The 15077-nt window shown below is 43.3% G+C and overlaps 1 protein-coding gene across 1 annotated transcript in view; it reads left to right on the top strand.

Moving 5' to 3' along the window:
* NEMF (nuclear export mediator factor) overlaps positions 1-15077 on the top strand; it is a 486031-nt gene that overhangs the window by 154299 nt on the left and 316655 nt on the right. The window contains exon 13 of the mRNA XM_086937289.1: positions 12402-12610. Within this exon, the coding sequence (XP_086793415.1) occupies positions 12402-12610 (209 nt within the window). The remainder of the gene's footprint in view (positions 1-12401; positions 12611-15077) is intronic.

Raw genomic sequence — 15077 nt, 5'->3', positions numbered from 1 at the left:
AGCGTATGGAGTTTCACCCATAGCTGCCTGGCAGATGCCCAGGACAGGGACTCCTCATGCCAACGCAATGGTAGCAGCTTTGTCCCTGCTGGAATGAGCTCACAGCCCTTCTTGGGCTGCTTTTTAGGTCTTGCTGAAGCAATGCGTAAGCATTGCGGCGAGATTCTAGTAAGCTGTATGAAAAGTCTGCCAAAACTGCGGATAAGACACAGTTCATGTGATCTATGCGCGTGCACGCCAGCCACGTCACACCACTATTTGTCTGTGCCTCGCATCAGACTTCAAAGGCTGCCGCTCCCCCCCCAATCAGACTTTAAAGGCTGCCGCTCCCCCGCCCCTCGCATCAGACTTCAAAGGAATGCGCTCCCGCTCGCCGCCCCCCCCCCACCTCCCACAGCAATGCAGAGAGATTGTTTCTGGACGAAAGTGAAAGCCTACCGTGCTTGTTTACAGTAGCCTTGCTCCTCAAATGCTGTTGCTGTGTTGCCATCTCTCTAGGGACACGCAGCTTGAAAACACTCGACTTGCTAGCTGCAATTCTACATCCGCTATGCTTTGCCTCTAGACACGTTGATCCCTCGCAAACTGTGCTGACTCTGCCCCTCCTGATTCTGATACTGACCAACGTAGTCACCACCAGTCTCTTCTCTCTGTCCTATGATGTCTGTCCTGCCACCATTTACTTCGGACCCTCGCCCTCACACCTCCTCACCCTCACACACCCTCACACCCTCTCACCCTCACACACCCTCTCACCCTCACAGCCTCACACACCCTCACACCCTCACAACCCTCTCACCCTCACCCCCTCACACCCTCTCAGCCTCACACCCTCTCAGCCTCACACCCCCTCACCCTCACACCCCCTCACCCTCCCTCACCTCACCTCACACACCTTCACACCCTCTCACCCTCAGACACCCTCACTCACCCTCACACCCTCACCCACCCTCACTCACTCACCTTCACACCCTCACCCTCACAACCCTCTCACCCACACTCACCCTCACCCTCACACCCCCTCACACACCTCTCACCCACACCCTCACTCACCCTCTCACCCACCCTCACACACCCTCACTCACGCCCTCACCCACCCTCACCTACCCTCACACCCTCACTCACTATCTCACACACACACCCTCACTCACCTTCACACCCTCACCCTCACAACCCTCTCACCCACCCTCACCCCCTCGCCCTCACACCCCTCACCCTCACACCCACCCTCACACCTCACCCTCACACACCGTCACTCACCCTCACCCACCCTCACACACCCTCACTCACCCTTACTCACCCTCACCTCCCTCACTCACCTCCCTCACCCTCACCCTCACAAACCTCCTCACCCTCACACACCCTCACTCTCTCACCCCCTCACTCTCACCCCCTCACACTCACACACCCTCACCCTTACTCACCCTCACACACCCCCTCACCCTCACACCCCCTCACCCTCACACAGCCTCACCCTCACACCCCCTCACCCTCAATCACCCTTTCACCCTCACACACCCTCACTCACACAACCTCACACCCTCACACACCTTCACCCTCTCATCCCTCACCCCACTCACCCTCACTCCCCATCACACACCCTCACACCCTTCACCCACCCTCACACCCTTCACCCTCACACACACTCACCCTCACACACCCCACTCACCCTCACACCCCCTCATCCTCTCACCCTCACTCACCCTCACACCCCTCACCCCCTCTCACCCTCACACCCTCACCCTCACAAACCCTCACACCCCCTCACCCTCACACCCCCTCACCCTCACACACTCTCACCCTCACACACCATCACCCTCACACACCCTCAAACACCCTCACCCCCCCTCACCCTCACACCCCCTCACCCTCACTCACCCTCACACACACACACCCTCACCAGCATAGCATAACAAAACATAGCATAGCATAACAAAACATTGCATAGCAAAACAAAGCATAGCATAAAACACAACAAAACATAACATAGCATAACAAAGCATAGCAAAAGTCAACAAAACCGCATAGCATAACAAAACAAACTAAACATAGCATACATAACAAAACATAGCATTGCAAAACATAGCATAGCAAAGCATAACAAAACACAACAAAACATAGCATAACAAAACAAAACATAGCATAGCATAACAAAACAAAGCTTAGCATAACAAAACATAGCATAACAAAACACAGCATAACAAAGCATAGCATAATAAAACGTAACGTAACAAAACATAGCATAACAAAACATAGCATAGCAAAACAAAGCATAGCATACAAAAACACAACAAAACATAACATAGCATAACAAAACTCACCAAAACAGCATAGCATAACAAAACACAACAAAACATAGCATAGCATAACAAAACAAAGCATAGGATAGCAAATCAAAACATAGCATAGCATAACAAAACATAGCATAACATAACACAACATAGCATAACAAAATACAACAACACATAGCAGAACAAAACATAACATAACAAAACCTAGCATACCACATAACCTAAAACAAAGCATAGCATAACAAAACATAGCAAAACACAACAAAGCAGCATAGCATAACAAACCACAACAAAACATAGCATTGCAAAACATAGCATAACAAAACACAACAAAACATAGCATAGCATAACAAAACACAACATAGCGTAGCATAACAAAACTAAACATAGCATAGCATAACAAAACAAAGCTTAGCATAGCATAACAAAACATAGCATAACAAAGCATAGCATAACAAAGCATAGCATGACAAAACAGCATAACAAAACATGGCATAGCAAAACAAAGCATAGGATAGCAAAACAAAACATAGCATAGCATAACAAAACATAGCATAACATAACAACACATAGCATAACAAAACATAGCATAACATAACAACACATAGCATAACAAAACACAACACATAGCAGAACAAAACATAGCATAACATAACAAAACATAGCATAACATAACATAAAACAAAGCATAGCATAACAAAGCATAGCAAAACACAACAAAACATAGTATAGCATAACAAAACACAACAAAACAGCATACATAACAAAACATAGCATTGCAAAGCATAGCAAAACATAGCATAGCATAACAAAACAAAACACAACATAGCATAACAAAACACAACATAGCATAGCATAACAAAACAATGCTTAGCATAGCATAACAAAACATAGCATAACAAGCATAGCATAACAAAGCATAGCATAACAAAACATAGCATAGAAAAACAAACCATAGAATAATAAAACACAACAAAACATAGCATAGCATAACAAAACATAGCATAACAAAGCATAGCATAGCAAAACAAAACATAGCATAGCTTCACAAAACACAACAAAACAAAGCATAGAAAAACAAAACATATAATAGCATAGCAAAACATAGCATATCAAACACAACAAAACAGCATAGCATAGCAAAACATAGCATAGCAAAACAAAGCATAGCATAATAAAACACAACAAAATATAGCATAGCAAAACAAAACATGGCATAGCATAACAAAACATAGCATAGCAAAACAAAGCATAGCCTAGCAAAACACAACAGACAAAGCATAGCATAAAAAAGCATAGCATAACAAAACATAGCATAGCATACCAAAACAAAGCATAGGACAGCAAAACAAAACATAGCATAGCATAACGAAACAAAGCATAGGATAGCAAAACAAAACATTCCATAGCATAACAAAACATAACATAACAAAACATAGCATAGCATAACAAAAACTAACAACACATAACATAACAAAACATAGCAAAACACAACAAAACATAGCATAGCATAGCAAAACATAGCATAGCATAACAAAACAAAGCATAGCATAACATAACAAAGCATAGCAAAACAAAACATAGTATAGTAAAACAAAACATGGCATAGCATAACATAACACAACAAAACATAACATAACAAAACATAACATAACATAAAACAAAGTATAGCAAAAGAAAACAGCAAAACACAACAAAACATCGCATAGCATAACAAAACATAAAAAACAGCATACATAACAAAACATAACATTGCAAAGCATAGCAAAACATAGCATAGCATGACGAAACACAACAAAGCATAGCATAACAAAACATAGCATGGCACAACAAAACAAAGCTTAGCATAACAAAACATAGCATAACAAAGCATAGCTTAGCATAACAAAACATAGCATAACAAAGCATAACAAAGCATAGCAAAACAAAGCATCGCATTAAAAACACAACAAAACATAACAAAGCATAGCAAAACGCAACATAGCATAGCATAACAAAACACAACAAAGCAGCATAAGAAAACAAAGCATAGGATGGCAAAACTAAACATAGCATAGCATAACATAACACAACAAAGCATAGGATAGCAAAACAAAACATAGCATAGCATAACATAACAAAACAAAGCATAGGATAGCAAAACATAGCATAGCATAACAAAACATAGCATAACATAACAAAACATAGCATAACAAAACACAACACCACAGCAAAACAAAATATAGCATAACATAACAAAACATAGCATAACATAAAGCATAGCATAACAAAACATAGCAAAACAAAACATAGCATAACAAAACATGGCATAGCAAAACAAAGCATAGAATAATAAAACACAACAAAACATAGCATAGCATAACAAAACATAGCATAACAAAGCATATCATAGCAAAACACAACAAAACATAGCATAGCAGAACAAAACACAACAAAGCATATCATAAGAAAACAAAGCATAGGATAGAAAACAAAGCTTAGCATAGCATAGCATAACAAAACATAGCATAACAAAACATAGCATAACAAAGCATAGCATAACAAAGCATAGCATAACAAAACATGGCATAGCAAAACAAAGCATAGAATAATAAAACACAACAAAACATAGCATAACATAGCATAGCATAACAAAACACAACAAAACATAGCATAGCCATAGCATAACAAAGCATAGGATAGCAAAACATAGCATAGCATAACAAAACAAAACATAGGATAGCAAAGCAAAACATTGCATAGCATAACAAAACATAGCAGAGCATAACATAACATAACAAAACATAGCATTGCATAACAAAACCCAACACATAGCATAACAAAGCATAGCAAAACACAACAAAACATAGCATAGCTTATTAAAACACAACAAAACATTGCATAGCATAACAAAAGAAAGCATAGGATAGCAAAACAAAACATATCATAGCATAACAAAACAAAGCATAGGATAGCAAAACAAAACATTGCATAGCATAACAAAACCTAGCATAACATAACAAAACATAGCATAGCATAACAAAACACAACACATAGCTTAACAAAACACAACAAAACATAGCATAGCTTAACAAAACACAACAGAACATAGCATAACAAAACAAAACATATCATAGCCTAGCAAAACAAAGCATAGCATAGCATAACAAAATATAACATAGCAAAACAAAGCATAACACACACATCCACAGCCACAACCACACACACAACCATCTATCTATCTATCGCCCTCACTCTATCTATCGATCTATCTCCCTCACTCTATGTATAGATCTATCACCCTCACTCTATCTGTCTATCGATCTATCGCCCTCACTCCATCTGTCTATCTGTCGCCCTCACTCTATCTGTCTATCTATCGCCCTCACTCTATCTATCTATCTATCTATCTATCTATCTATCTATCTATCTATCTATCTCTCTATCTATCGCCTTCACTCCAACTATCGCCCTCACTCTATCTATCGCCCTAACTCTATTTATCTATCTATCGCCCTCACTCTATCTACCTATCTATCTATCTATCGCCCTCACTCTATCTACCTATCTATTTATCTATCGGCCTCACTCTATCTATAGCCCTCACTCTATCTATCTATCGCCCTCACTCTATCTTGCTATCGCCCTCACTCTATCTATTGCCCTCACTATCTGTCTATCGCCCTCACTCTATCTATCTATCGCCGTCACTCTATCTATCGCCCTCACTCTATCTATCGCCCTCACTCTATCTATCTATCTATCTATCTATCTATCTAACTATCTATCTATCTATCTATCTATCTATCTATCTATCTATCTATCTATCTATCTATCGCCCTCACTCTATCTATCTATCGCCCTCACTCTATCTATCTATCTATCTATCTATCTATCTATCTATCTATCTATCTATCTATCTATCTATCTATCTATCTATCTATACCGGCCTCACTCACTCTATCTATCAATCTATCTATCTATCGCCCTCTCTCTATCTATCGCCCTCACTCTATCTATCTATCGCCCTCACTCTATCTATCTATCTATCTATCTATCTATCTATCTATCTATCTATCTATCTATCTATCTATCTATCTATCTATCAATCTATCTATCGCCCTCACTCTATCTATCGCCCTCACTCTATCTCTCTGTCGCCCGCACCCTATCTATCTATTGCCCTCACGCTATCTACCTATCTATCGCCCTCGCTCTATCTATCTATCTATCTATCTATCTATCTATCTATCTATCTATCTATCTATCACCTCACTCTATCTATCTATCTATATACTGATCGCCATCACGCTATCTGTCTATCTATCTATCGCCCTCACTCTATCTATTACCCTCCCTCTATCTATCGCCCTTCCTTTATCTATCTATCGACCTCACTCTAGTTATCTTTCACGCTCACTCTATCTATCGCATCACCACAGCATCACTAAGTTCAAGTTCAAGTTTGGCATTTATATAGCGCACTACTCAACCAGAGGGTCTCAAGGGGCACCACAACATCACTGCGCTACCACAGCATCACTGAACGCCACAGCATCACTCGTCACCAGCTCAACATCACTCAGCGCCACCACAGCATCAATCTGTACAGCCATTCAACAACAAATGGTTCAAATATGTTCTCTCAATGTTTCAAGCTTTATTACAAATGTCACAAAAAGAGGTTAATATTTCACTTCTGTTCTTGGATTTTCGTCACAATGGAATATTCTTCACAAAAGTTATTTACAAAAGTTTAAGCTATTGCCATTATAAATTACATTAACTTTTTTATAAGTATTAATTATTAAATAAATTAAAAGCTATTGTTATTTGTAATATCAATACATCTAAGTCACGGAAATACAACATATATTGCATTACAAATGCTATAGGTGTCACATTTGCGAAAGTTATAACTATTTGCATTGTAAATGACAAAGCTATTATGTTCGCTATTTTCAAAACCAACACATGAATAAAAAATGTGTTATTTACAATACCAATAGCTCAAACTTTCCTAATGCGAGACCTATTGCATTGAAAATGCTTGTTATCTAATGCGTTGCAGATCTTGTTGCAGAGTACGATCCAGCAGGAGATGGTCCTTTTCTGCCCGACCTTGCCTTTTTTGGCCCCAGCGAACCCCACAGAGAACTGATAGGCCACTTCACGGTCTCTGATACAGTACAGGTGGACCGCAAGGAAACAACAAGCACTAAGAAATGAAAGCAAGCACAGCATTTAGGGATCTCATTCCATCATATGAAATTATGATACCGAATGAGTGTGTAAAATGTGCAGTATATCAGCCTTGAAACGTCCAAATCCCCCTTAATACAAATGAAAAGAAGGCACAGTAATTTCTATTTGTACTAATCTTGTATAAATATTCTCTTAATATTCCCATTTAATTCCGTTTTAAATACATTAGGGATGGGTCACAAAGGCATGTAAAAGAGTACTACAGGATTACTGTTTAACATACTACAAAATGCATTTGTGAATATGCCCCACTGGCTAAAAAAACGAATATATTGCACCACTGATTAAGGATTTTGGTACTCGATATGGTTTGGAATAAATTGATAAGTGAAAATGTATTAACAATAAGCAAAACGTTTGTACAATTTATATTTCATTTTATTTGTTTAAGTAATATGTTGGATATGCTTTTTGGAATCAATCTGCATGTTGCCTATTAATATTATTGTTTAACATTTTGTTTAAACCCAAAAAACTGCTTATTGAAGGTAAAGATAATCCAAAACTCCTGCAGTGCAGAGCAGCGCTGTGGCTTTCCCCTCTTTCCTTAGTGCAGCGCACGGTGCTGACCAGAATTTTAACTCCTAGCACCAAGACTGTCATTCATTGCGAAAGGCACATTTTGAATTTCAGCCAGTCTTCTCGGGCTCTCAAAAGGCTGAACACAAGTTTTGATTTAGGAGTGACTGAAAGAAGTTCAACCAAGGGGTGCAACTAGACTCGAATCTCGTAGGGGTGGTGGTGGCTGAGGTGGGGGGCAATAACACTTGCGACAAAAGGGTAGGACAAGCATTTCCAGAAATGGGTCAGAGCTATCCTCAGACAAAATGAGAGAAAGAAGTGATAAACTTTGCAATTTAAACAGATTGGAAGCACTTGATATTATAACAAACATGTTTTTGAAGATTTGACACTGTTCCTGGGTTACTCACAGGGCTCTTTAAAAAGCATATTTATAACTCCCCCTTTACCAATTCGCTGATTCATTTTGTGGCAGGGCTATCTGCTTGTGAAATCTTTATCATTTCAAGTCCAGAAAATGCTCATGACCCAATGTCGACTGAAGTCCCAATTTTTGTTTCCGCAATGGGATGTTGCAAAATATTCATGGGTTAGTCTGCTGTTATATACAGGTCTCAAAATATTAGGCTTAGTGGCAGTGCTTAATTTGAGCTGTTTGTTGTAAGTGGAACTCACTTACACTCACTTTTGGTGTGCTGCACTTATTTTTCATCATAAGACTTTGTTTCAGAACAAAAGCCTGAAAAACACAAAAGGGGAAGAGACATAGGAAAAATTTTGACAAACGGAGAAAGCAAATATGAAAAGAAACCTGCCAGAGTGTGATAAACAGCTGTAAAGAAGCACACCTGAGAGAGTGGCTTTGTCTCCCCCCTCATGTTTGATACCTTGAGTACAGTATTCTATTGGCTTTTGAGGGGTGTTCAGTCATCTAAAAATAAGAACATATGTGTCAGTTTGCAATGGGAGGACTCCTCTAACATGCAGTAATAGTAGTTAGCAAATAATATTGCTGAAGCATCACAACATGTCCTGGGCCCACTGCCTGCTCTTAAAACATATTTTTGCACCCATTCACAAAGGGGAAGGGGTCCCCTGGGGACTCCTTCCCGTTTGCAAGTGTCTTACCACCTACTTGAAGTAGGTGGTAAACTGCGAGTTTTTTGCGACTGCAAATGTAGTTGCATAACAATGGTACATACCATTCTGACTCGCTATTAGGAAGGGATACCCTTGGCACGCCCTGTCTAATAGGGACTCGCAAGCACTATTTTGCGAGTCACCCACTTGCAAAATAGTGTTTATACATGACACCACCCTTTTTCGCAGTTGGTTGCAAACAGGTTCATTTCTCATTTGTGAACGCAGCAAAAAGGTTGTACATCTGGCCCTAGGAATATTATTATAATGTTGACATGTTATTAATTGTCACTACATAACATAACGTGTATTTGTAAAGCGCACATTTATCCGTAGGTCTCTTGGCGCTGAATAACAGATGATTTGTTACCCGACTCAATGGTACTCATTTTATCGACCTCAGATGGATGAAAGGCTGAATGGACCCACCGGGATTTGAACCTGTGACCATGAGGTCGAACACAGGCCCTTGCAGTGGATGCATTAGTCCACTGAGCCACCATGCCATTAAAGGCATTTTTTTTACTGGCTCTCAAGGTGTCACCTTTAAGATACGTGTAAAGAACAATCTATTTTGTGCTAAGTATCGAAATGGATTCGGGATGATTATATATATTGGCTTCAGTTAAATGCTTGATTAAGTGTTTTCTTACCGCGCAGCTCATGTTGGCTGTATATGAAGTGTTGTTATGAAAAGCCAACAATAGGGAATGGGGTAGAATCGAATGAAATTAATTGTTATATTGAAGATAATAAGTCTAAAAAATGTTCATTGAAGAAAGCCTGTAGTTCTCCAATGATTATATGAATTGTAATAAAGGTGTGGGGAGCTTTCACAGGCTCTTTATTTTGTCTAACTGGGCACCAGGGTAGCAACTGGTAGTCTGAGAATACACTGTGCTGTAGTGCTGGACTAATGTCTCCTAAATTACCCCAAAATTCGGGAACTTAAAAAGGTCCATCTTTTCTTGTAGCAGCGGCTCTCCGTTATTCAATGGCATGCCTATCCATTCTGGCAAGGTGGCATGTCAGGAGAGTAACACAGGCCCCTGAGGCCACTGCGAGGCAGGGAGGGCTTTAACCCTTCAGTGGGCTCCTGGCCTTTAGGGGGGGGTGTTCAGTCAGCCTAAGGCCAATGAATGTATGTGATATATAAGAGACTCAGGGGCTCCTAATAACATTCTGCTGGAGAGCGTGTCCCCATCATTTTAGCCACTGTGTTGACAGTTGGCAAGAGGGTTTCTGATATAATTAAACTGCTCCTATTATGGCATTTATCAATTGTGGAGGAACTAAATCATTTGTTGACCCCGCAACAAACTTTCAGTTTCTCCTTCTTCTCTTTCACATTAGCATTCTCTCCCAGCTCAGCCCCCAAAACCTCAGCCTTCACCCCTCTTCATGAGTCTTCCCACATCCTTTGTGGCAGCAAAAGCTGTTTACAATTGGAAAGGATATGCAGAGTGGGGACGCAGGGGGTATGGGGAAAATAACAAAGGCTTCAGTGACAAGTAAATGGTCTTTTAAAGACCTGTGAAATATTTGGATGGGGCGGAGTTAAGGTGTCAGGTGTCTGCGGAGCCCACAGTGCTCAAACATGATGTGTGCGCCCTGGAAGCAGCATCAGCCCAGGCTGAGACACAACACGGGGGAGGGTGGCTAAAGCCCTTTCAGCTCTTTGGGCGTTGCTCTAAACTCTAAAATATATAAAATTATGTCAGAGATTCTTGGTTGAATTGAATCCCATCATCATTGGACTTTCTAATGCCATTTTATATCATTTCCCACACAAAGCGAAGCTTCAAAATTGTGTAGTTTTGAAACAGTCACATCTGTCTCAGAAAGTACGAATTTTTTTCAGAACTCTGAGACAATTGGAAGTGTTTTATTTGCTACAGAAACTATGTACTACTATATTTGGACACATCATTGGGATGGGTACCAGTTCGAGTGAACCAGATGCCATTCAAAACCAAACCAAACTGCGCCTATCTGCTATGTAACTACAGATCCGTTTGCGGGTCTGGCTCTAGGGCGATGCGATCGGTGCCACTGCATCGGGCGCTGACTTCGGGCGGGGGTGGGGCGTGTTTTCAAGTACAATATGATTTTAAAAGTCGTGCCTCCCTCAATTTTCAGGCACCTATAAAAATGTCAAGATAACTCTGGTGATTGATGGCCCTTTTGCAGAGAGATCAGAGTTTTGTGTAGTGGAAGTTTTGACTCATTATAAAGTAGTGCAGGAGGTTATTATGCCTGCTGCGAAGCACATGTACCATGCACATCGCAAATTGAATACAATATAAATAGGTCAGTGGGTTACTGATTCTGCCAGAGAGCATCTTTTGTTACTTGCAGTTTGTAAGTTCAAGTCCTAATATATAGAACAGTGAGCTATTTACTGTCATCAAAGAGCTGCATGCAAACTGCAAGGTATATGTTAGAAAATTATAATTCCCCCCAGCCCCCCCCCCCCCCCCCCAGTCTTTCATTATCTTAATGTGGCAAAAAGGGTTCACTAGGGTAGAAATCATTTTTCAGTGCATTGAAGAAAATGTTGGAAATGTACTTAAAATGTAGGCATAAGCCTTCAAGTGTACCTTTCTGACCTCCATTTTAAGATCCGGCAATATTTTATACTCGTTTTCAAAACACTTATGGATGCAATGAAAAAGTATGTCTTGAATCGCCCAACAGAATCATATGTGTAATTGAGACAAATGCAGGATTTAAATAATAGCCATTCTCAGTCCTCCGTCACTATTAATGTGAAGGTAATCTTTTTGCCCATGGTAGTCACTGCAAATTCACCAATACAAAATGTTTGCATGACTTATATGAGGCATGATTATAACTATTGAGCGCTGCTCAAAATTAAAACTTTTACCTACAGCTAGATCTCTCCGATTTGCAGCTGTTTCTCCATTTCGTGGTCCAGTAGTCCCTGCAGTGACCATGCATGAGTTCCATATTTTTCTAGAAATTAGGAATCCTCTAGCTAGGTGGTTGTTTTAATGATAGTGGATATGGTGCTCAGATAATAAAGTGAAAAACTTCTTCTGATCTTACATTCCACTCATTTACAAGTATTGAAAATGGGTTTAATGCCTATGGTGTAATTCCTCGACTCTGTGCAAGCAGTTTTAACTAACATATTGGAGATCTACGTATCAGTAAGTTATTTTGCTTTTTTTTGTATTAAAGGAAATTGATAAAGTAAAAGGAGAATTCATTGAGATGAACCTGGATATCGTTGACAAAGCTATCCAAGTGGTACGCAGTGCCTTAGCCAACCAGATTGACTGGGCTGAAATTGGGATAATTGTAAAAGAGGCCCAGGTGCAAGGGGACCCAGTTGCCCTGGCAATCAAAGAGTTAAAGTTACAGACAAATCACATCACAATGCTGCTAAAGTAAGTATACATTTACAGTCTACTGTCGTCATAGGCTTGTGAACTTTCATTCTGCCATGCTAACTGTGATCTTTTGGGCATTTAAAGTGAAGTCAGTATGTTTGTGTTGGCAGCACAGTATGATATGTTTATTGTTAGTGTCATCACCTTTTCAGAATGGCAATTAGTGTCCAGTTTTCATTAGGATATCACTTGTTTGTGGTATGAGTTGTTTTATGATTGCTGAATACCATCTCTGGGATGTACAGGCTTTCATTTAATTGGCAGAATATTCATGCATGTGACTTACATGAGGTGACCTGGTGTAGGCCAGGTTTTAGTGCAGAGCAAACCCAGGGTCCCAAAAAGAATTAAAAAACCACAAAGAAAGAAAGAAAACTATTTAGCAATCTTGTATGTTCTAGATCGAAGATGATGAATAAAGCAGATACAGATAAAACATCAAGCCTTCCTTGAAACAGGTAGATAAAAGAGTCTATCTGAAAGAGACACGTTAGTGATAGATTCCTTACCTTAGAATATCCCCAGGCGTCAGACTGGATCCGGAAACTTTTGCGTAGCAATACCCCTGCGCGCTGGTAGGCGTCGTCTGCGGCTCCGCGTCCGTCGTCGGCGTCGTGAGCGCCGGGATGACGTCGTCGGAGTACTTAGACGGCGCCCATGCGCGCTGACGTCAGTTCTTTTTTCCGCGCCAGCTAGCGCAGATCCGGAAGAAGCTCTACCCCCAGTCACTTTTTGACTGAAAAGTTTTTTGATCCTTTTTGATCTTCTCTTAGTCGACTGTCTCGACTATCGGTGCCAGGGATGCCCGGGTTCAAGCCTTGTTCGAAGTGCGGCCGACTCATGTCGGTCACGGACCCCCATCGCCGGTGCCTGAAGTGCTTAGGCCTCGACCACGACGATCGAACCTGCGTCGACTGCCGGGCCCTGACGTCGAAGGCTAGGCGGGAGCGGTCCCGCAAGCGTCTCGAGCTGAGGCACTCGGCCCCGCGCCGCTCTAGGTCCCGGTCCCGGTCCCACGGGAGGTCGAGGGACAGGTCGCGAGGTCGGAGTCATCGACGTTCCGGAAGTGGACACCGATCGTCTGGTTCCAAGTCCTCAGGTAAGAGGCATGAGAGGTTGAGCGACACCATCGGTCCTCCGACCCGCCCCGACGCTCGCTCGATGCGGCCGGGGACTCGGGCGACACCGCCCACGCGGCTCCGCGGGAGTCGCAAGCGTCGCCGCCTGCCCCACACCTTCGGGTCCCTGGGCACGGCGCGTCGCAGGAGGAGGTCGAGAGGTACCTCATGGCCATGAGGGCCCTCCCTCCTCAGTCGGTTCCCGTGGCGCCTTCGGGCCGATCGGCTCCGTCTGGAGGTCCTTCCGGGTCGGGCGCTTCGGCCCCGACGACGTCGGGTGCTTCGGGCCCGGCGCCGCTGGCGACTTCGGTCCCGGCGCCGCGCGACCTCGCTGGATCCGGCTCCGGATCCTCGCCGGTCGACCTTACGACCTCGCCGGCGCCGTCCCTTCAGGTGTCGTCCCCGGCAGCCGATGTGGTTGCCGACCCCAATGTTTCCTACGGTCCTACTCAGGAGTCGGAGGGGCGCCGCTGGGCGCCGATTCCGTCGGCCTTTGGAGACTTCTATCTCCACGAGGAGGCCCTGGCTGTTAATCCTGGTCTCCAGGAGCCAGGTGACGAGGAGCAATGGGAGGGGTCCGAGGACCCTCTAGCACGTGATTGCCAGTCGCATCAGGACTGGACATATGAGCTTGGGGAGGCCAGTGGTATTGACACCTCGCCAGACACTGGATTTACGTCGCCCCCGACTGTGGCTTCGGAGGCGGGTTCTGCTTACAGCGTAGTGTTGACGAAGGCAGCTAAGGCCTTAAACCTTCAGCTCCCCGTCGCGGCCGTGAGGACTAATCTCCTCACTGAGGTCCTCAAACAGCAGTCCGGCTCCGCGGAGCCCCTCCTGCCGTTCAATGAGGCCTTGTGTGACGTTCTGCTGGGCACTTGGTCCAAGCCCGCCACAGGCCCCCCTGTGGACAGGAACGTGGCCAGACGCTACCGCCCGGCACCGGGCGACCCATGCTTTTTGTCCACCCATCCCACCCCCGAGAGCCTGGTCATCCAGGCCTCTAACTCCCAAACCGCATTCCCGTCGGCCCCGCCCGACAGGGAATCCAAGAGATATGAGCAGTTCGGGAAGAAGGTCTTCTCGTCTGTGAGCCTAGGGCTACGGTCTGTGAACACCAACTGTCTCTTGGGCCGCTACACCCACACTCTGTGGGACACGGTTGCGGAGGTGCTGCCACAATGCCCTGAGGAGGTCAGGGCTAAACTCAGCCGAACCCTTGCGGACGGCCGAGATGCGGCACGCTTTTCTATCCGGTGTGGGCTGGATACCACGGACTCACTGGGCAGGGCGATGGCAACGACGGTGGCGGTTCGACGCCACGCCTGGTTGAGGTCCGCCAACTTCTC

This window comes from Lissotriton vulgaris, chromosome 9, assembly GCF_964263255.1.
Source record: "Lissotriton vulgaris chromosome 9, aLisVul1.2, whole genome shotgun sequence".
In the NCBI taxonomy this organism is placed as follows: domain Eukaryota; kingdom Metazoa; phylum Chordata; class Amphibia; order Caudata; family Salamandridae; genus Lissotriton; species Lissotriton vulgaris.
The sequence above is the reverse complement of the archived record's forward strand: the minus strand, read 5'-3'. Positions and strand labels throughout refer to the sequence as shown.